This window comes from Sciurus vulgaris, assembly GCF_902686455.1.
Source record: "Sciurus vulgaris genome assembly, chromosome: 7".
Classification (NCBI taxonomy): domain Eukaryota; kingdom Metazoa; phylum Chordata; class Mammalia; order Rodentia; family Sciuridae; genus Sciurus; species Sciurus vulgaris.
Window position 1 is genome coordinate 120,607,497 of NC_136467.1, and position 22,014 is coordinate 120,629,510.

Here is a 22,014-nt window from a genome sequence, read left to right on the forward strand (position 1 = left end):
GGACTCGGCTGGCACCGCTCGCCTGCGGCATTCTGTGACGCCTGCGAAGCAAGTCAGACAGGGTCGCCCTCGTTTCACTCTCCTGGGCCGGGTCAAGGAAAGACTGATGTCTTAAGGGAGCCGACCCTGGGGGAACTGCCAGGGAAAGCTGTCAGTCAGCAAAACGCGACTCAAGAAAAGGGATCAACGCTGGGGTGAAAGGTGGCAGCAGCCGCACGGGAGCGGCCGCGCGAGGATGCCAGCCCCTCGCGGCGGCGAGGCTGTAACAGGGCGGCCTCCCCCCTCCCGGCCTCGGGCCCCAGTCACTCACATGCGGGCCCTCGCCCCCTTGGGCTCCTCCCGCCTCGGGGACATCAGCCGCCGGGCGTGGAGGATGGGCCAACTTCCTGCTTCCGGGAGCACAACCCGGAAGCAACTCCCACACCACCGGCGAGGCCGCAAGCCCTCGGGTAGCTTCTCGTTCCCGCCCTGTGCTTGCGCCAAGAACAGAATGCGCGACGTCGCGGAGAGCGGGGAAACTCTCGCGATATCTGGAGAGTATAGGTTCTTGCTCCCCCTGGCGTTTCTTTTGCTGCGTGGTTCTTTCAGTCTTCTGTAGTCCTGGGCAGGGTCTGTCTTTTCTACCTGGAGTGACACAAGCTTCATAACTAAACTATCCATTTAACAATGATTTGTTGAGTCCCCTACTGCGTTCCAGGCAGTGTGTTAGGCATTGAGGGATGGGACCGGGAAGAATACGTAAGTAAAGCGCAGCCCTTTCCTTGTAAGTGCATCTATTCTGAAAGACGAGCAATCGCTCACATTTACACTTGGCCCACTCATTTGTATTTATTGAGAGCTTTCTCTATGCCAGATATGACTGAGCACTATACCTTGACAAAATCGCTTCAACAACCCTATTGCATACAATAGCATGGATACATCTCCCAAGCATAAGATTAATCAAATGAAGCCAGATACAAAAAATGTGTATTTTATGACTGCATTTATATAAAAATTCAAACCCAGGGAAAATTAACCATTGATATTAGAAGGCATTGATATTGGGTAGGAAGGAAGAGGTAATGATGACATAAGTAGCCCCTTAACATTTATGCTCATGCAAACCAAACACGTTTAGGGAGAGGCTAACTAGCTGGAGAATGATCTCACAGTTAAGGAGTGGTGGGCTCAGCATTTAATCCCAGACTCATCCTGCCCAACTGCATGGTCACTGCTCTTAACTGCTTTCGGCACGAGATCTGCAAACAAAATTCTACTGGGTTCAGACTAAATGCTATAGTTACAAAGCCAGTGTGTGATGTGATGCCGAGGTAGGTAAACCAACGAACCAATACAGACCCCAAAATAGAACCACACATGTAAATTATACACATTACCTATCGCCTAGCCATTCTATAAGGTATATATACCCCCCAAAAAAATTCATGTACAAGTATGCCAAGACACAAGAATATTCGTAGTAGCAGCATTATGTGTTAGGGGTACAATCTGGAAACATGCAACAGAATACTATTGCACAGAAAAATGAAAAATGATCATTGCATACAATAGCATGGATACATCTCCCAAGCATAAGATTAATCAAATAAAGCCAGATACAAAAATGTGTATTTTATGACTCCATTTATATAAAATTCAAACCCAGGGAAAATCAACCGTTGATATTAGAAGGCAGAAAGTGGTTACCTTTGGGGAGGAAGGAAGAGGTAATGATTAGGGGGTGGCCTCTGAGGAACTGTAAACTTTTTTTTTTTTTTTTAATGGTAGTTACACATGTGGGTTTACTCTAATTTTTTTTCTTTTTTGTGGTGCTGGGGATCTAACCCAGGACCTCATGCATACCATAAATGCTCCATTATTAAGCCATATCCCCAGCCCTTTGCTTTATAATAATTAATTAACCTATCATAATTAATATCTGTCCACTTTTCTGAATACATGTTATACTTCAATGACAATTTTTACTTTAAAAAAGTGTTCTGGACAGCTGGGCACAGTGGTATAAGCCTGTAATCCTAGTGATTTGGGAAGCTAAGGCAGGAGGATTGCAAGTTTGAGACCTACCTCAGCAACTTAGCAAGGCCCTAAGCAACTTAATGAGACCCTGTCTCAAAATAAAAAGGGCTGAGGTTGTAGCTCAGTGGCAAAGCACCTCTGGGTTCAATCCCAGTACCTAAATAAATAAATAAATGCTCTGGGGAGTCCAGAGGTCCTTGAGAATCCAGACTGGGCTTTCCTTCAGTCTCCATACCACAGCCAGAGTGATATTGCCAACATACAAAATCTGAGCCTGCCACTTCACAGTTCTCTAACACCCTCAGAATCAAGTCCCAGGACCTTTTGTGACTCCACTTCTCTTCTGATACACTCAGACCCAGCACAGCCTGAGAAACACTCTGAATTTTCCAACTCTTTATAATCTCAAGAGAAAACAATTTTCATGATCTGGGCAAGAGAAGTGGAAGAAAAATAAACCACTCAAAAAATATTTCCAAGGTATAACAGACCAGGAGGCTGCCAGAAGGGGAAGGCAGGGGAAAGGCATGGGTGCCAGCTCGCGTTCACTCTTGGTGGGTCCTGGCACCGATCGCTTCCTCCTGTATGTTCTCTTCCACTGTAAAACCTGGCGGTTGGGAGACACAGAAAAGATCCTGGGTGTGAAAGTCTTCAGTAAACTGTAAAGTGGGAGGGAAGGGATAGAGTAGCTGAGAGAACATGAGAAATCAAGATATGTCTGGTGACTAAGGCAATAGGATTGGGCACAGAAGAGGAAATGGTTTGGGGAAGAGGCTAGGGAGTGACATGATAGGTAAATCTATTCCTTCCTTTATTTCCCCCCCCCCCCCCAGTATTGAGGATTAAACCCAGGGACACTCTACCACTGAGCTGCATCCCCAGCCCTTTTTATTTTTTATTTTGAGACAGGGTCTGGCTAAGTTGTGAGTTTGTGATCCTCCTGCCTCAGCCTCCAGAGTAGCTAGGATGACAAGCATGTGTCACCACGCCTAGCATCTATTCATTTCTTTAGTGTTGGGCTCTCTGATGAGAAAAGTCCATGACAAAGTTCCCTGGTAATAGCACAGTGTGGAACAGAAGTGCTTGTTTGTGAGTTGGTGCCTTAGATTGGAGCAGCCACTGGGGGCTCCCACTGCTCAGGCTCCTTATGAATATTAACTTAAAGGACATGGTCCCTAAAGTGGGGTCTTGACAATCTACTTGGAGAGATGAGAATCTTACACAAGCAGTTAGACACCAAAAGAGGGCAGCACAGAATTAAGGACCAAGAGGAATCTGAAGATATACAGGAAAAACAAAACTCAATTCAGTTTCTCCTCCTACATTCTCACAGCACAAATCTCTTCTAACACTAGACATGCAGGGTTTTTCCCACACACAACAAGCAAGCAATCAATGAGTGGTATAAATCAGTGTTCCCACACCTCCTCAGATTTGACTAATTCACTCAAGTGACTCACAGAACTCAGGGAAACACTTATTTTTACTGGTTTATTATAAAGAACACAAATGATGAAATGCATAGAGCAAGGTATGGGGGAAGAGGTGGGGAGATTCCATGCCTTCCCAGAACTTTCATGTGCTCAGCTATCCAGAATCTCTCTAAACCCTGTCCTCGTTTTATTTTCCCCCAGCACTGGGAATCAAACCCAGGGCCTCACAAATATAGGCAAGTGCTCTACCACAGAGCCACACCCCCTTTCCTTTAGTTTTATTTTTATGGATGCTTCATTACATAGGCATTAAATCACTAACCATTGGTGATTAACTAAACATTCAGTCCCTCTCCTCTCCCCTGTGATTGTGGTGGATCTGAAAGTCCTAATCTTTATCCTGCCTGGATCTTTCCCATGACTACCCCCAATCCTGAAGCTACCTAGGGGGGCAGCTACCAATCATTAGTATACAAAAAGACTGTCACTTCTGAGAGTCTAAGGAGTTCAGGAGCTGTGTGCCAGGGAAAGGGGATGGAGACTGACGTATACAGTATTACAGGAGAGAAGTGGAGAGTGGTAGATGGGAAGAAGAAAAGGTTTTCTAGCAGGGCGCGGTCGGCATGGCTGTAATCCTTAGCTCTTGGGAGACCGAGGCAAGGGGATCGCAAGTTCAAGGCCAGCCTCAGCAACTTGGCATGGCCCTAAGCAACTTGCATTTGCAATGTGCAATTGTCTCAAAATAAAACATAAAAAGGGCCGAGAATGTGGTTCGGTGGGTAAGCACCCTGGGTTCGACCCTTGGTACCAAAAAAACCCCCAAAACAACAAACAAACAAAAACCCTTCAAATTGAATGTTAGGATAGCCTTCCAATCAGAGTGAAGACTTGAAGACTCCCGCCTTCCATGCGGCAAAGGACCAATCAGGTCGTCCGGAGGCCGGCGCGGAGTCGCCTCTGATGGAACTTGCGCTTTTCGCCCTCCTTCCGCCCAGCCACTTCTCGCCTAGTACTCCAACCTTGGAAGAAGAGTTCTTCCTTCTCTTTGTCCCATTCGCCTAAATCCTGGAATCGAAAGGGTTGAACAGTGGGGACCGGAAGTGTGCGCAGCAGCAGAGGGTCCCCAGCAAATCACCGGAAGTAGCACTTGCTAGAGGAGGATTCCGCCGGCTTCGTTATGGCAGCCATTCCCCCAGACTCCTGGCAGCCGCCCAACGTTTACTTGGAGACCAGGTGAGAGGGTGGGGGTCGGTCCCTGCGGCTGGGCTGGCGGAGGCGACACGGAGCCCAGGCCTCGTCTTGGGCTCGGTTCCCCGCGCGCTGCCCCCAAGAGGCCAGGCTTCATTCACGTCAGAGAGCGGGAAGCGGCGGCCGTGAAGACCCCTGAGGGCGGATCGAGGACCGCCACGCCTGCGCCGAGCACTGCACAGGCCCGCGCTGCAACCTCGAGACAGCTGCCTGGTGTTCGTCCTCCTTCCATTCCGTTCACTCTCTCGCTCATTCATTCATTCAACAAACGTGGAGTGAATCCACAAGCCAGGCAGGTTGGATCTGGAATCTGAGAATACAGAGGCGGGATAAGACACCTCCCTGCCTTTAGGAGCTTACGGTATAGTAAAACATTACGTGATACGTTGTACGGTGGTATAAACAAATAACTACGCAAGCACAAGAAGCACGTTTTCCCCACTATCAGAGAGTGATGTGATAACAGTATGATTAAGCACCAATCTGCTTGTGCCATGCCTCCGATGTTTGCCATCACATTTAGTTTAATTCTCCTAGCAACTCACATCATGAAGGTATTTCACCTTCTTACAGTTTTAACAAGGGAAGTGATAAATTTTGCAAATTAAATGATCAAATCTACACAGCTATTAAGTGGAGGGAACCTCGTTTATATCCTGGTCTGCTGCCTCACTTACTGGTTTCTTTAGCCCCATTCATTCCATTGCCTCTTTGGCAGAAACTCAGTGATCTTTCCAAAGTAGGCCCAGAGATCCTTCTCAAAAACCCTAAATAACGTCTTGCTGCTAAGAGAGTATAAAGTTAAAACTTTATGGTCTTTTTTTTTTTTTTTTTTTTTTCCCCCTTCTGGCCCTTGCCTACCTGCTGTTTCCTCATCAGCCGCCAGGGGCCAGCCAAGGTCTCTGCCGTTTACTGTCTCCACTACTTTGAACCAGAGCAGTTCTTTCAGACCCCTCTCTATTTGCTTATACTGTTTTTGCACATCTTTTTTTCCACATCTTTTTTTCCACCTTCTTATATGGCAAAATTCTACTTCTGCAGGCCTCAATTAGTAATTTAGCCCCCTTGTCAGCATTTTTTTAAATTACAGAATATGTTGAAAATTAAATCCAAGCAGCATAGAGGTGTAAAGAGGAAGGAGTGAAAGTCACCCCTCCCCCCCCCAAAAAAAAAACCACTATCAACTGTTAAATAAGTGTTCAGTTTTTGTTGTTGTTGTTGTTTGTTTGTTTGTCTTTTTGCTTTTGGTTTTTTTTTTTTTTTTTTTTTTTTTTTTTTAAACTGGGGATTGAACCCAGAGCACTTTACCACTGAGCTAAGTCCCCAGCCCTTTTTATTTTTTATTTCAAGACAGGGTCTCACTAAGTTGCTTAGGGCCTCACTAAGTTGCTGAGACTGGCTTTGAACTTGTGATCCTCCTCGCTCAGCCTCCCCAGTCCCTGGGATTACAGGCATCTGCCATCACCTGCCTGGCTCCAGATTTTTTTCTGTGCGCATATAAACAACTCTGTGTTTTGTCTCTTAACAAAATTGGGGCCATAGGACATTTTTTTTTTCCTGTAATTTTGTTTTTTTTTTCCCTTGGTGACAACACATAGCTTTCCATAGTATGGATAGTTCCATATCTTAGTCATTTTCTTTTTTATAAGTTTTCCTAGAGAATAGATACTTAAAAGTTTAAACTACTGAGGTAGTCACACTTAAAGACTTGTGTAAATACTTCCTAATTGTCATTCCAAAGGGTTCCTTTACTTTAAAAATACCCACCAGGGATTGGGAATGTAGCTCATTGGTAAAGTGCTGACCAACCATGTACTGGGTTCAATCCCTAGTACCATAAAAAAGAGAAATACACACCAGAATTTAATACCTAGAATAGTTCCTCATACAGAGTAACTTGATCTGTATTGAATGGTAGCACTGTAATGGATAAACTGCAGGTAGAAAGACTGTACAGTGAGTTTATTGTACATTCCACATATATTTAGTGTTTACCTTGCAAGGCGCTGAGTGTCCAGGCTATGCAGAATAGACTGAATTCTCACATTCTTGGAGCTTAAAGTCTGTGTGGATAGGCGAAGGCTGTAGTTCAGTGATAGAGCACTTACCTAGCATGTGTGAGGCACTGGGTTTGATCCTCAGCACCACTTAAAAATAAATAAAAATAAAGGTATTATGTCTATTTACAACTAAAAAAGATAAGATAAAAGTCTGGCTCAGTGATGGAGTGCAAAAGGCACCTTTTCTGTCTTCCTTATCCTTAGCAATACTGGGGAGAAAAAAAAGCATTCATCACATTAAGTGCAAAAGTTTGAAGCCATCAGGTTTTGTGTCCATTTTATGTCCTCCAAAACACACACAAACTATACCTTTTTCTTCTCATTTTCTTTTCTTTCTTTTTTTTTTTTTGAGACAGGGTCTTGCTAAGGTGGCAAGGCTGGCCTTTTACTTGGATCCTTCTGCCTCAGACTCTGGAGTAACAGGGATCACAGGTGTGCACTACTATGCCCAGCTTTATTTTTCTGTTAAAAGAAATTTTTAGGTAGGTGATCTATTCATGTAGATCAAAAGTAGAAAAATTTAGGCTGGGCATGGTAGCCTTAAACATGGTGTCTTCCAAACATAAATATGAACTCACCATGATTTAATGTCTTTTTAAAAACTTTTACAAATTAAGTATAAGAATTTTTTGTCCTAATTTAGGGATTGGACTCAAATAATCATGATTTACACATAAGGTGTTAGAATTTTGAGTTGTTCACAATTGTTATTTTGCTTGATAGAATTACAAATCTGAGCATATTTTATTCAAAGGAGATCATCTATCTGTGTTTGTGTTACTTACATTTGTGTGGTGTGTGTGTGTGTGTGTATGTAATCTTGTGGTTACCACAATTTCATGAGTTACAAGATTGAAAATCAATAACCTACAGCAGTTCCATGATATCCTGTTGACTGTGATCTTGGTTTCCTTATTATTTTTTGGTTCCAAGGATTGAACTTGGGATGGTTAAGCACTGAGTTGCGTTCCTAGCCATTTTTATTTTTTATTTTGAAACAGGGCCTTGCTAAGTTGCTGAGGCTGGCCTTGAACTTGCAGTCCTTCTGACTCAGCCTTCCAGTGTGCCACCACACCTGGTTTGTGATCTTGTGCTTGACTGGAGTTGTGTTGTCCTTTCTCCCTGCAGCATGGGAATCATTGTACTGGAGCTATACTGGAAGCATGCTCCCAAGACCTGTAAGAACTTTGCTGAGCTGGCTCGTCGAGGTTACTACAATGGCACTAAATTTCATAGAATCATCAAAGATTTCATGATCCAGGGTGGTGACCCAACAGGAACAGGTACAGTTAAGCTAACATTACTTTTTGGGTCTAATTCTCATAACTGAGTGTTAAGGCAGCCAGGGTTTTCTCTTCCACTTACCTGGGTCTGGGTTGATGGATTCGGGTGATAATTCCTACTTTCCCCAAACATGTGTGGAACTGACCAGAAACTATTTTTGACTCCTGGACGTGATAGTTTTCATACCTTTCATGTGTTTCTCAGCAAGAGCAAATAATATTTGGACTGTAGTGACGAATAGAGCAGTGTGCTCAATCAGAAGTTAAAAATTTTAAAAAGATATACAGTGTGTTGAGAAGAATAAAATATTGGGTTCCTTCATTGATTTTTTTCATTTAACAAATATTGAGCTCCTGGTTTGTGTCAGATTCTTTTCTAAGCTGTAGTGATATAGCTGTGAATAAAGAGAAAAGTTCGTGCTCTCAATAAAGTAGAAAAGGAGCATGGGAATACAATTTTAATAGAACAAAGAAGGTCTTTCTGAGATGTTATTGGAGCAGATCTGAATGAAGAAAGAGAATGGACCTTGTGGTGGAGATAAATTTCTAGGTGAATTGAAGAGCAAACGCAGGAGCCCTGAGGCAGGAGTCTGTGTAGACCTTGTAGAGAATGGTAGAGACTTTGGTTTGTTTGTTTGTTTGTTTGTTTGGTACTAGAGATTGAACTCAGGGGCACTCAACCACTGAGCCACATCCCCAGCACCTTTTTGTATTTTATTTAGAGATAGGGTCTCACTGAGTTGCTTAGCACTTTACTTTTACTGAGGCTGACCTTAAATTCACGATCCTCCTGCTTCAGCCTCCTGAGCTGCTGGGATTATAGGTGTGTGCCACTGTGCTCAGCGAGACTTTGAATTTTCTTCTGAGTACAATGGGATCTGTTTTGGAGTTTTGAGCAAAGGAAAAACATGATCTGACCTACACTTTAAAAAGATCAATCTGGAGAACAGAGGTAAGGGAAAGAATAGGAGTCAAGATCAGTTTAGGAGTTTGCTGTTTACAAATATGTGGTTGAACTAGGCTGATAATAGAGAGGCAGTAAGAAGTGATTGTATTCAGGTTTTGGGGGGGGCGGTTTGGGGATGGGGGTTGATAATAAAACCTGTGGGTGCTTAATCACTGAGCCACACCCCAGCCCTTTTTATTTTTTATTTTGAGACAGGGTCTCACTAAGTTGCTTAGGGCCTCCCTTTGTTGCTGAGGCTGGCCACAAACTTGAAATCCTCCTGCCTGAGCCTTCCAAGCATCTACAGTTACAGGTGTGTGTGACCATGCCTAACTGGATTCAGGTTTTTTTGTTTGTTTGTTTGTTTTTGTTTTTGTTATTTTAATGGAGCTGATGGGATTTGCTAACAGATTAGACAGGTGGTGTGAGAGAAGGAAATGGTCAAGGATGACTTCGGGGGTTTTTGACCTGAAAGTGAAATGGGGAAGGCTGGTAAAGGAGAGATTTGGAGGAGAAAGATGCAGAATTTAGTTTTGGACTCATTTGAAATACTCAGTAGTCTTTATGTAGGTACGTTGAATAAGTAGTTGGATATGAATTTGGAGTCCAAAGAAAGTGCTGGCATAAAGATACAAATTTGGAATTTCTGGCTTTTAAGTGGATTTCATTAGTGAAACTGGTGGAATGTGAACCCTTCTTGGTTTGCTTATTCTTTGCTAACTCCTGCTCTTTTGCCTTTAAACAATCTTGGTTTTCTCTGTGCAGAATCTTTTCTTACCCTTATTATTCCTTGCCATTCTTAATTGTCCTTTATGGCCAGAACCAACCATTATTTCAGTGTATATGGACACATTTCAAAATATAAGATACACAGGAAAGAAAGAAAAAAAGAAAAATTGCTCAAAAGCAAAGCTTCTGAAGTTTTCTAACCACTATTGGCTTATCTTCTAATATCCTTCTGCTCAGAAATGAGCACTGTTAGCTTTTGGAGATCCTCATTCCTGACATATTTCTTTTCAGATATCTAGTTAAGAGTATGCAAGGAGGGCTGGGACTGTAGCTTAGTGGTGGAGCACTTGCCCAGCATGCTCAAGGCCCTGGGTTCAATCCCCAGCACCAAAAAAACAGATGGATAACCATTTAGCATTGATAACTACTAAATGGAAATAATTTCAAGAGAATGGGATATTTATGTATGCTATTTTAAAAACAAATATTTGGTTTGTGTAATTTTGTGTATATTTGGTTTTGTTGCTTTTAATTTTAACGAAAAAAGCCTGACTTCCTGCTATGAAGGATGAGGCAATTAGTAATTAAAAGTGTCTACCCTTCTTATTCCTAGGTTTTATTGTTAGCTTTATTGTTTTCTACATGTGTAACTCAGCTGCAGTGTATGTTCTCTGTTTCAGTGGATTCTGTGCTCACTCCTTTGATATCTTCACATGTGCTAGAAAGGATTTTGTGTCTTTTTTTTTTTTTTTTTTTTTTTCTTTTTATGAAAGTTGCTTAGGGCCTCGCTTAGTTGCTGAGGCTGGCTTTGAACTTGTGCTCTTCTTGCCTCAGCCACCTGAGCTTCTGGGATCACAGGTGCCTACCCAGCAGGCTTTCTTATGGATTGATTTTTATTGCAAGAGGTGAGGCTTATTATATTTTTTAACTGGCTTCTGTTTGAGAATTTTATTTATTTATTTTGGTCCTGGGGATTGATACCAGGGATGCGTTACATCTAAGCTGTATCCCCAACCTTTTTTAGTTTTTATTTTGAGACGGTCTCACTAAGTTGCTAAGGCTGGCCTCAGACTTTGCATCCTCCTGCCTCAGCCTCCCTCAACCTCCCAGAGTCATTGGGATCACAGGCCTGCACCACTTCACCCAGTTGTTGAGAATTCCCGCCTGTTCCCTTTGTACTTGAAACAGAACATGACTGGGTATATTGTTATTCTTGGGCCATATTCATCCCCTTAGATCTTTTCAGACAATTCTGATCCATTGCCTTTTGGGTTTGAGCATCGTTTTAGAAAATTCTGAGTTCAGATTTACTCCTTCCTTCGATTCAGGGAAATTTTTTAAAACATCTTTCTGAATACTTTCTGGGCTGTACTTACTGTATTTTCTATTTCAGGAAACCAGTTCTCCCTTGTCTCATCACCTTGGCCTTCCGTATCTATCACATTTCTTTTGATTGGGAAAAAGATGACTTTTTTCCTTTTTGCCCTGCCTTTACTGAAACAGTCGCAAACCTTCACTCTGCCATGCTCAATTTTCAGTCATGTCTGTTCTTTGCTGCTCTAATTTATTTATTAGCTCTTTATTGGTTTCATTTGGATCTCAATTTGTGTCCTTAGCTCTGCAATCTTTTCACCTTATTCTATGATTTATTATCCTGTGTTTGAGCTTTTGTTTTATTAGATTCTCATTTCTACTGAATCATTTGTATCTTGAGACAGCCATCAAGAAGCCACTTCTGGGTATATTTTCTCCCACACTGAGTTCCTGAGGTATTTTTTCCTTCCTCCCCTTCCTTCTTTGTGTCCTTGGATTTGTTGTGGTGTGTTTGCAGAGTTTCTGTGCTGTTTCTTTCCAGGTTCATTTTAGCACCTGTGTTGGGCCCACCTTCCTCTGCCCAGGTGCAGTGTAAGTGGAGTTTCCTTGTTGTTCTCCCCATATGGGCGGGGAAGGGGGGGGTGGGGGTGGGGCTTTGTTTTCCCTACTCCACATGTCTCGGTGCTTTGTCTCTTTTTTCTCTTAACCTGAAGAAGTGCTGCGGAGCTTCTTGTGGGAGGGCTTGTTTCTGTTCTGTCTTTCCAGACTCCCCTAAACCCTGTCCCAGGGCTCCCTCTACCAACCAGTGGTGACCTTCTGCCTTCACCCCAGGCTCTGAGCCATCCATCCCTCAGCTATAGCTCTGTGCCAAAGAAGGTGGCCAGCCCTAACCCTAACCCAGCCACATCTGAGCCCCTGTGGGGTGTGTGGGCTGGTGCCCTTAAGGGCTGTGCCTTCACTGTGTCAGGGCTGCTCACTCATTCCCTCTGCTGACTTCTCAGAATTGGAGAGTATTTGTAAGAATTCTCAGCAGGACACTCCTTTCCTGATTATTACTTTTAGGTAGTGTAGGCAGAAGAATCTTCTGTTTCTTCTTAGCTGACTCTTCAGAATTTTTAGAATGTCTGTTTTCTTTATGTGGCTGATCCTGGTGAACTTTTGGATTTTAAAATTTTCATTGTTCTCTGTTCACTTCATTGGGTATTGAATGGAGGAAAGATCTAATCCTACATCAGTCCACTTTGTCTGAAAACCTTCTGCCAGAACTTCAGTGTACCTCTTTCCTGTCTTCTTCCTCTTTTCCTTCATTGCAATGAAATAAATTTTAATTCGTAACACCAGTGAACTGAGAAAGTCCATGATTAGTGTATAAGAATTGGAAATGACTCATATTTGAGTTGCTCATACCAGTACTTCCCTGTATTTTTGTACTTGGTTTGCAGTCCTTCCTAATGTCACATTTCCATGATATAATTTTAATGAAATTGAATCACATAGAAGATTTACAAATAACTCCATCCAGCCTCAAGTATAATGAATGTTTGAGCAGCCTGCCAGAAGGTCTGTAATAGAAAATAAACAGAGGGTAGGCCTTCCTGGGTCACTGGATCATGCCTGCTGTCTGAGTAGGTGACACATTTTTTGCTAAACATCTCCAGTGGGTGGCATGTATCATCCTGGGATCTTTAGCAGTTTGATGTGCCATTTCAGTTGTCCTGTTTGACTACGCTGGAACCATGTTTTTCCATAGTTGTCTTCTGAGACATCTTTGGCAGATGCTTTCTCAATTCAAATACCCTTTGAGTTCCTGCTTCATTTCCTTTTTCTGTCTTCAGATTCTCATATTAAGATAACTCAATGTTAGGCTTTTCTTAGCCCTCTGTGTGCCTTTTATCTGTTTCCACTGACCTCTTCCTCTCCTCCCCTTTAGCCTTAACATCCTGTAGGGTCTTCCTTGAGGTCTTGATGTTCTGCACTTGGGCTCACAGTACTCACCAGCTGCTGCGATTTGATGATTGATTATATGCTGATTATCCTGTGCATCATCCTTGCACTGATTTTATCTCTCTCCTTGGTAGCCCCAGAAACACCTGAAATTTATCCTGTTGAACAGCAAGCTTCTTGTTAGTTTTATTTGTTTGATGAATATTTGCTAAGAGTCTGGGGTACCCTGTGCCATTCCAGGGCCTGTGAGGAGTGCTTAAGTACTAGAACCATGGCTTTTTTTTTTTTTCCCCTTGCAGAGCTCCCAGCTCTGCCAGGAAACAAGCTGTTCATTATAAGAAATAACTAGAAGGTAGCAATATAATTAATATGCAGATGATCTGGTGGCATGGTATGGATTATGTGTATGCAACAGGTTGGAAAAAGTCATAAGGGAGCCAGTGCACTGGAGTGGGATTGGAATGGCAAGGGAGCGTACTGTGAAGTGGGTCCTGAGGGAAGTGTTGAATTATAACTTGCGAAATGGAGAGAAAATCTAGCATGACTCGGACCATTTGGGGTTTTTTGGGGTTTTTGGGGGGGGGGCAGATTTGGCAGTACTGGGGATTGGACCCAGGGCCAGTCTACCACTGAGCTACATCCATAACCCGTTTTTAAATTATTTTTCATTTTGAGGTAGGGTCTCACCACATTGTCCACACTAACCTTGAACTTACAGTCTTCCTGCCTCAGCCTCCCCACAGGTGTGTGCCACTGTGCCTGGATCATTTGGGATTCTTGAGTCTGGAATAAATAAGAAAAATATGTGAGCAAGTTTAATCCAGCTGTGGTGTGTGGTACTGTAGTATCAGGGTGAAATGCAGGGATGCGGAGCTTAGTAGACTTGGACTTAAATCCTGGCTTTACATGAACACTCATAAAACATCAACAAGTCACGTAACTTTGCTGAGCATTCTTATCTATAAATGGGGACTGTGCTTATACATATCTCCTGAGATATTGTGACTAATAAATGAGCTGGTGTTTGTAAAATGGTTAGCATAGGCTTGACAGAAAATAGGAGCTCAAAAAAAGTGTGTTTATTATTTATTTTGATTGTGAATTCATTTAACAAATGCCTTTTGGACTCTTCCGTAGGCCTGGCATTGCTTGGGGGTACAACAACTTGTGGAACTCCCATTCTAGTGAGAAGGACGGAATGTGAACAAATAAGGACATGCTCCTGTCAGGTGATGGCAGATGATATGGAAAACCTAATTACTGCCAGGACTAGAGCAGGGGTTCTCCCCCTTGGCATTATTGATTTGGGGCCAGATAATTCTCTATTGTGGGGCTGTCCTGAGCACTGAAGGGTGTTGAGCAACATGCCTGGCCTCTGCCCACTAGATAGATGACAACAGAACTCTGCAGTTGTGACAACCCAAAATACCTCCAGTTATTACCCAGTGTCCTAAAGGGTTAACCCCCCCTGGGCTAGAGGGTGATGAGGTGCTGTCCGAGATTGTGTGATTAGGAAAGCCCTCTCTCATAAGGCTCTGAGTGATGCACAGTAGTGAGCCATGAGCCTGAGTGATGGGGGCGAGGACTTGCCAAAGGGAACAGTGGCCAGAGGCCTTGCACCTCGCGTGCTTGCCAGGAAACAGCTGAGGGCCAGTGTGGGTGGAGCAGAGCAGGGGCAGTGGTGACTGAGAGGATGGGGAGTCTGTAGGCCGGGGTGGGGACTGTGGATCTTGTTCTCAGTGTGATGAAAAGTTGATGGAGGATCCCACACAGGGGAGTGCCAGGATTGGACTCATTTTAAAAGGATCCCCCAGCAGTGTGAGGAAGAAACCACTGAGGAAAGGGGGTAGCAAGGAGAACTGAGGGGCGCTTTTGTTATCAAAGCCAGAGATGGCTGTGGTTTGGCAATAGCAGCTGTTCTGTACTCAGGGAAGCACAGACCCAGGCAGAGTTAGTCATTCAAGATCTTTATTGGACGAGTTTATTGGGGAAAGTAAAAGGGAAAGGGATGCCAAGGTAGAAGGGTGAGCTGCGCAGAGCACTGCGCCTGACACTGGTGGAAGGAGTAGGGGAGAAGCGCCCACAGGAGATGGGGAGCTGCCAGTGAGGACGGGGAGTCTTGGAAGCCCAGTGAAGACTTTATTTCAGGAGAAGAGTGCCATCAACTTCCAGATAATGCTCATGGAGCGAGTCAAGTGAGCCCTTCCTGCGTTCACAGCAGGAAGTCACTGGCGACCTTGGCAAGGGCAGTTTCAGGGAGTGATAGCCGAAGTCTGCAAGAAGCCTGCAAGAAGCCGGTTCTGAAGAGAATGGAGGGAAGGAAGTGGAAGCACCAGGTGTCAATAGTTTTTTTCAAGCAGTGTGTCTGAAGGGATGCAGGGAAGTGGGGTACTGGAGGTGGAGTTTGTTCTTAAGATTTGAAATATCAATAACATGCTTACAGGCTCGCAGGAATGATGCATTAAAAGAAGAAAATTTGATAGCAGGAGAGGGGAAGTTGTAGTTCTCAAGTTCTTCCGAGGTGAATGGGGCTGAGCAGGTGGTGGTGGGATGGTGCCAGGGAAGTTGGTTCATACAGTGAATTAATAGTGCAGGGAGGGAGGGAAAGGTGGAGGCAGGGAGGGAAGTGCGTTGCAAGTTCCCTTCTGAACTTCTCAGCAAAATAGGAAGCAAGGCTGTCTTTAACAAGCAGCAAGGAATGGGAGAGTTTTAAGGACAAAGGAACTGGACTCAGCCAGCAGACTGCTGCCCAAGGTGTCCTGCTAATCAAGACTACAGCTGCCTTTTGTGGAAAATGCTCCGATTCCCTTAGTTAGATGGGGATCATCCTCACTGATACTACCATGTTCTTGCTTCATGTTATACATTACACGACTCCAGCGCTTGTCTCCTTTTTTTTGTAGAAGCTAAATATCTTGCTTAAGGTTGAATAGTAAGTGTTATACTCACAACTGGAATTCAGATGTCTGACCCCAAAGGCAAGCAAGGAAGAAAAGATTCTATGGTAAGAGCATCAAAGCCTCCTGGAGAGCCTAGGGTGGCATTGTGTCTCATGATAGATCAGATACCTGGCATTTGCAGGGATGATCCAGAAATCTCTCTTCCCACTTTGTTACCAACAACGTGATTGTATCAGTTAGCAGTGCTTTTGGCCACAAGTAACAGAAGACTGAACCACAGTTGCTGTTTTGTATTTCTCATGTAACAAAACATCCAAAAGTGAGCATTTGTTGTTGCTTTCATCTGCCCAAGCAGAGTTGTTGGGACACAACTCTTGTGGAAAGGCTTGCTGCGCCTTTCCACTCCGACATTCTTACGTGTTGGCCTTTGTCTCAGACTGTTGTCTTGGTGTTGTAAGATGGCAGCTGCTGCTCCTGATGTCACCCTGCTTTCAAAGAAGGAAGATGGGGAAAGAGCTGTGGATAGACACAAAGGGATATGGATGTCTGTTTTTATCTGAAAAGCTCTTTCTCAGAATGTCCACTTAGCACACTTCTGTTTCTATCAGTAAGTTAGAACTGGGTCTTCTGGTCACCTCTGGCTGCAGAAGGAGCTGGTCACTACCTGCCTTCCTTGTCTGGGATTGAAGTAGTCTGTGGAGGAAATTGGGGATGCTTAGGGGGACAGGTGAGCTAAAGTGACTAGGTTCTCTTGCCAGAAGAGTCCTTTGGTCATTTGCCCTCTAGTGTTGAGTTCCCTATGGGCAGAGCTTTCACATGAACCTCCTGTGGCTCACTGCCTGCCTATGGTGACTTTGGGTCTGTATATTAATCTGTGATCTGGTCATCAGGGCACAGGAAGGGTGGGGACAAGTAGCACCAAGTATGGTAATCTTTGTGGAAGACTCCACACATCCCATGTCTTAGATATCTCTCCAGTTCTTCTTGGGAGGTTTCCAGTCAGTGAGCAAGAGGAGAAAGAAGAGTGTTGGAAGAGCTTGGGAATAAGAAAAAGCTTTTTGTTTTTTTGGTTTTTTGTTTTTTTTTTTTTAAATAGCATGTATCAACTGCAGAGATTTTTGTACATAGAAGATCCCGTTAAAAGAGTGAAAAAAAGTCAACCTGGAGAAGGTATTTGCAAAGCATTAACTGACCAGAGTTATTATATCCATAGGATAGACAGACATATACATTTTAAAATGTCAACAAGGCCATTCACAGAAGACAAAATCTAAATAGCCAGTAAACTTGAAAGCATGCTTAACTTCAGGGAAATTAGATAAAACTCCTTCTCAGACTGACAAATATTGGAAAGTTGACTGAAGGACCTGTAGCAGTAAGAGTGAGGCAGCACTGTGGGTAGGTGCCCACTGCGTCATCCCCATTGGCCAGACAGAAAAATCTGGTAATGATGAAACACTCAGCTGCGGCTCTGCATAACCCCCAGGAGGAGCGTCCTGGAGAGCGCTCACACTGGTGTTTGGGAGACAGTATAGGGATGATCAGTGCAGCATGGTTGACAGTGGCAGGAACGGTGGAGAGAGCCTCAGTGGTAACCCACACGGGAGAGGTAAGACGGCGTTGGAATCATGCAGTGGGGTAAACGCCGTAGAGAACCTTGAGGAGCAGTGTGGATGAGCCTCACAGGGAGGAATAAAATAGCTAATTGTAGAATGATACATAGAGTATAATATACAAGAAAGCTAAAAACCACACAAAACAGTGATATCTTTTTAGTGAAATGAAAAAGTGAATTTTTTTGAAGTAGTCGTTGGCTTATAGGAGAGTGAGGGGTGGGAGGGATGCAGTAGGGGTGTGCTGGGATCTGGATTTGTTACACTTTATTTTGGGGGGCTGGTGGGGACCTCATTTGTTTGCCATATTATTCTCTGTGTCTTTGGTATGTCTGAATTACGTACTTTGGCTAGGTATTTAAGAGGGCAGACAGAAGAGGAGAATGGAACCTTGAAGTGCAGCGCTTGGAAGGCAGGCTGTGCCTGCGTCAGTTGTGTGACTATTAGACCAGGCGCACAGCCTGCGGAGCTTCCAGATTGTTGGCTTTCTAACTGGTCATTGGTATATGTGTCGTATTTTCTGCACCAGAGAACTCTGTCACCACTCCCTGCCCCAGCCACTGCCCCTTCTGCCCTGCTCCACATGCCCAAATGAATGTTTGGATTGGACTTGCTTGTCTTTCTGATATTTTGCTGCAAACCCTACTGCGTTGAATCGGGTTATGGAAAGATAACAAATTATGAGTAAGTGATGCTGTGGAGGCCAGGCTAGTCACTGTTGGTCATGCCATGCCTAGTGATTCAAAAGGGGCCTCCACTCAGCTTCAAGGCCCCATCCTCATCTCTGACTTTCTCTGGCCTGTTCTTTAATCTCGTTTGTGCTGGTTTCTGTGATGTTTTCAGTTCCTAGAGGGCAGAGGCCTAGAGGTTTCATCTGGCAGCCCTTGATTTGCAGGATTCACACTTCTAAGGCAAGAGCCTTAACCCTGGTGGTTACCATAGGGCAGGGCAAAGGAAGGGATGATCCAGAACACACTGGTTACATAAGTGCTGTTTGGAAGTATACTGGCAGGATATCATTTTTGGAATGAATTTTTACATAGTTTGGTATAGTTCAGTAATTTTCCAGGACCACGAAATAGCCTGGGCTAAGTGGGAGGTTTCCCCTAGTGGGCTAGGATCCACCACATTCCCCCTTTGCAGGAGAACAATATTTTATTCCCAAAAGGGAGTTTGACAGACTTCCTGTGGTGGAGCAGCCTGAAAGGTGAAGCAGAGGACTTTAAATTTTTTTTTTTTTTTTTTTTTTACTAAAGAAAAGCAGTAGCCATGACCGGGGGTCTGGGGTAAACATGGTACTGTATCTTGCTCCTTTTATAGCTGGCTGTAAAAAGAGGGGAACTGACTTCCAGGCAACAGAATAAGCTAACAAATCCAGTGTTCACTTTGTTCCAGGATATTTTGTCCTGCTTGGCCAACTCGGATAAACCAGTGTGGTACAATAGGGCGTATGGTTGACTATGATGAATATTGGTTGGAAAGCTACCCCCTATTGTGGCACATTCTCCTTTAATATTGCTACATACGGTGGCGCGCCTGTGATCCTATGTACTCCAAGGCTGAGGCAAGAGGAGCACAAGTTTAAGGCCAGCCTTAGTGATTTAGCCAGACCCTGTCTCAAAATAAAATTTAAAAAAAGAAGGGCGAGGCATATAGCATGGTGGAAGAAGGCCCCTAGGTTCAATTCCCCATATGGGAGGGGGAGATAAAAGGAGGAGAAGAAAGAAAAGAGAAAAGAAAACCATATTTAATTTATATCCTTTTGCTCTAAGAACCTGCTGAGCTTAGGGTGTCCACAGTACTGTGCTCTTGTGAGCATAAAAGTAAGTAGTATCTGGTGGAGGTGTTGCTAGCACATCATTGCCAGTGCTTTGTTTTTCCATTTTCTCATGACTGAACACTACTTGTCCTCTCAGTGAACTCTGCTATTTTAATATTCCTTTCTGCCACATCACCACTTTCCACTGTCCCTATTTCTCCTTAAGCTTTGACTAAATGAATTTTTGATTTTTTTGTCTTGAGGCAGGGTCTCACTAAGTTGCTAAGGCTGACCTCAAACTTCTGACCCTCTTGCCTTGGCTTTCTGAGTAGCTGGGATTGCAGGCACGGGCCACCGTACCTGCAACTTAGGTGAATCTCATTTTCTATAATCTAGGTTAAGGGTGGCAAAGAGGTTTCAACTCCTTGCTATTTCTGATCCTTTAATAATGGCTGCCTGGAGTTGTGGGTTGATAAGGATTTGTAGGCAAATCTAAGCTCAGCAGGGAAGAATGCTGACTGATGGCAGTGTTGGTGATGGGAACAGGGTTAGGGCTTGGGGCATTTCCACAAAAGTACTAATAAAAATGTTAAATGTCAAGAAACCCTCATCATCTGTAAATGATTAAATTATAGGGGCTTCTATTTTCTTTTAATAAGCTTATGTTTTCTACATTTTTGACAGTGAACATGTATTAATTTAGTAAGTAGGGGGACACACTGTTATTTTGAAAAAAAAAAAAAAAAAAAAAGTCTCACCTGAATGAAACCAGTGATTTGAATGTGCTGTGTTCAGAATCAATTCTGTAGCTGTAATATATCTAGCATGGGGCTAGAAATGCTCCTGCCTTTTTCTTTCCTGTACTTTGACAGATCCCCTGAATGGGCTGTCCTGGCTGTAAGGTAGACTGTGGGACTGGCTGGTTCATTTCTCTTCTTCTAATTGTCAGGTCGAGGTGGTGCATCTATCTATGGCAAACAGTTTGAAGATGAACTTCACCCAGACCTGAAGTTCACTGGTAAGTGCATCATCTGGCTGAACTGTTTAGGAAGGAGGGGCGGGTTTTGAAAGCTTGCTTTCTTGGCTGTGATTCAACGTGAATGTCTGGCACTGTGGCGTGGTGCCAGGTTGCTGCCCAGGCATGGCGCCATAAAAAGTTCTGGCAGATAAGAGAAAACAGTGTCTCTCACAGAGTCCTCAGTGGTTCAGAGTCTTGGCCTAAGTGTTCTTGACTCTTAACTACTAGTCACATGTCATAAACTAAAGGACATCTAAACTAAAGGTTTCCTCCAAGAAACACAAGACCTTGTTGGGTTTCTGTGGCCATTGGTTCGTGAGGGTCATCAAGAGTCCAGGCTGGAAAGTGGATGGGGACAGGGTAGACAAGTTCATCAGAATGGTGCTGTGACCACCTTTGTGTGGAGCAGAGCACTGGCTTTAAGAGACAGGTCTTCTGGGGCTGGACAACTGGTGACAGCAGCCAGAACAAAGTCTGGCTTCTTTGCATCCCTAGAATAGTGTAGCAGCTGAGCTGGGAAGGTTATTCATACTCTTTCCTCTCTTCCTTTTTCTCTCCAGGGGCTGGAATTCTCGCAATGGCCAATGCAGGGCCAGACACCAATGGCAGCCAGTTCTTTGTGACCCTTGCCCCCACCCAGTGGCTCGATGGCAAACACACCATCTTTGGCCGAGTGTGCCAGGGCATAGGAATGGTGAATCGAGTGGGGATGGTGGAAACAAACTCCCAGGACCGCCCTGTGGACGATGTGAAGATCATTAAGGCATACCCTTCCGGGTAGACTTGCCGCCCTCGTGGGCGTGCCCAGGTCTTCTGCAGGGGCCTCAGCAAACCAGCTTCCAGATGACCAAGAGTGACATGTAACTCAACTTCATTTTGGCCTTGAATCTGTTGGCTCTAAGGAAGCTTGGGGTCTTGGGTGAGTTAGAGATGGAAGTACTTTAACAGACGCTTCTCTCTTCTTTGCCTAGTGCCTAGGCTGACAGGGCATTCGCAGAAATGCCTGTATATGTTTATTTACAGGTTACTGCCCACTGTGGCCGGACCCATATTTCTCCTTGCTGTGCATGTCTGCTCTGGTACACTTGGAACAAAGTGAAGCAGACTGTGTCATCTTACAGAGCCTAAACAAACTTGTTCCTGGAGAGATTTATATTCTGGCCTATACTGCAGTCTCTGGTAGCTGACAGCCACAGAATTCAAAACCAAGTAGTGTCTATCAGCCTCGTAAACTCTGCACACCCCATCTTAGTCTCCTCAGTCTCCCTGTTCTTCCAGGGAACGTGTATGTCTCTATATTTTCCCTCTCAAAACCAGAACATCAACACTGCTGTTTCTGATGCTTAAACATCCCACGCAAAGCCACATTGAATTTTTGCCAAATGAAAAATGCATCCAACAATCAAGTTTCTAAAAAGGTACCAAGTGAGGAATGATAATGTTTAATAATCGAGAAAGGAATTTATTAGAAGGAAGCAGAGGCATTGACCATTTTTTCCCCAGAAGAAGTCTGTAGTGAGCACAAGGATAGACTGCATTCTCCTTCAGAGCTGCGCTCTCAAGGAAAAGTACCACCTAAGTTTTTTAACCTAAGATGTTAGAGAAATCAAATGAGAGATTTTTGTACATTAAAAAAAAAAAATCTGGGTTTGGGGGAGGAATAAGGGATGAGAGGAAGTTAATACCTATGTAATACATAGCAACTTCCCAAATAAAATGCTGTTGATGGTTATCCGCTGGTGTGGTCT

General features: G+C 43.9%; 2 protein-coding genes across 8 annotated transcripts in view; one reads left to right on the forward strand and one right to left on the reverse strand.

Annotated features, from left to right (window-relative positions):
• LOC306666392 (bombesin receptor-activated protein C6orf89 homolog) overlaps positions 1 to 473 on the reverse strand; it is a 37,589-nt gene extending 37,116 nt beyond the window's left edge. Inside the window, exon 1 of one of the 2 annotated variants that reach the window (XM_079148439.1) lies at positions 311 to 473. In XM_079148439.1, coding sequence (XP_079004565.1) covers positions 311 to 354 — 44 coding nt within the window. In that variant the 5' untranslated portion in view covers positions 355 to 473. The remainder of the gene's footprint in view (positions 1 to 310) is intronic. The other variant, XM_079148440.1, reaches the window with a different exon arrangement.
• Positions 474 to 4,012: 3,539 nt separating this feature from the next.
• PPIL1 (peptidylprolyl isomerase like 1) lies at positions 4,013 to 22,014 on the forward strand. 6 transcript variants are annotated; one of them, XM_079148768.1, is made up of 5 exons: positions 4,013 to 4,685; positions 7,117 to 7,242; positions 7,889 to 8,043; positions 20,198 to 20,266; positions 20,827 to 22,014. In XM_079148768.1, the coding sequence occupies exons 2-5, from the start codon at positions 7,205 to 7,207 to the stop codon at positions 21,045 to 21,047; spliced, it is 483 nt and encodes a 160-aa protein (XP_079004894.1). In that variant the 5' UTR covers positions 4,013 to 4,685; positions 7,117 to 7,204; the 3' UTR covers positions 21,048 to 22,014. The 6 variants fall into 6 exon arrangements, with proteins under 6 accessions (XP_079004894.1, XP_079004896.1, XP_079004899.1 ...); XM_079148770.1 differs by having other exon boundaries at positions 4,015 to 4,685; positions 7,117 to 7,192; XM_079148769.1 differs by lacking the exon at positions 4,013 to 4,685 and adding an exon at positions 4,692 to 4,996.

Excerpts from the sequence above, each read along its gene's own strand:
- PPIL1 (XM_079148773.1), top strand. The coding sequence starts at position 4,630 with ATGGCAGCCATTCCCCCAGACTCCTGGCAGCCGCCCAACGTTTACTTG. Across the intron at positions 8,044-20,197 it reads TGGTGACCCAACAGGAACAG|GTCGAGGTGGTGCATCTATC; the intron begins GTACAGTTAAGC and ends TCTAATTGTCAG. Across the intron at positions 20,267-20,826 it reads CCCAGACCTGAAGTTCACTG|GGGCTGGAATTCTCGCAATG; the intron begins GTAAGTGCATCA and ends TTTTCTCTCCAG.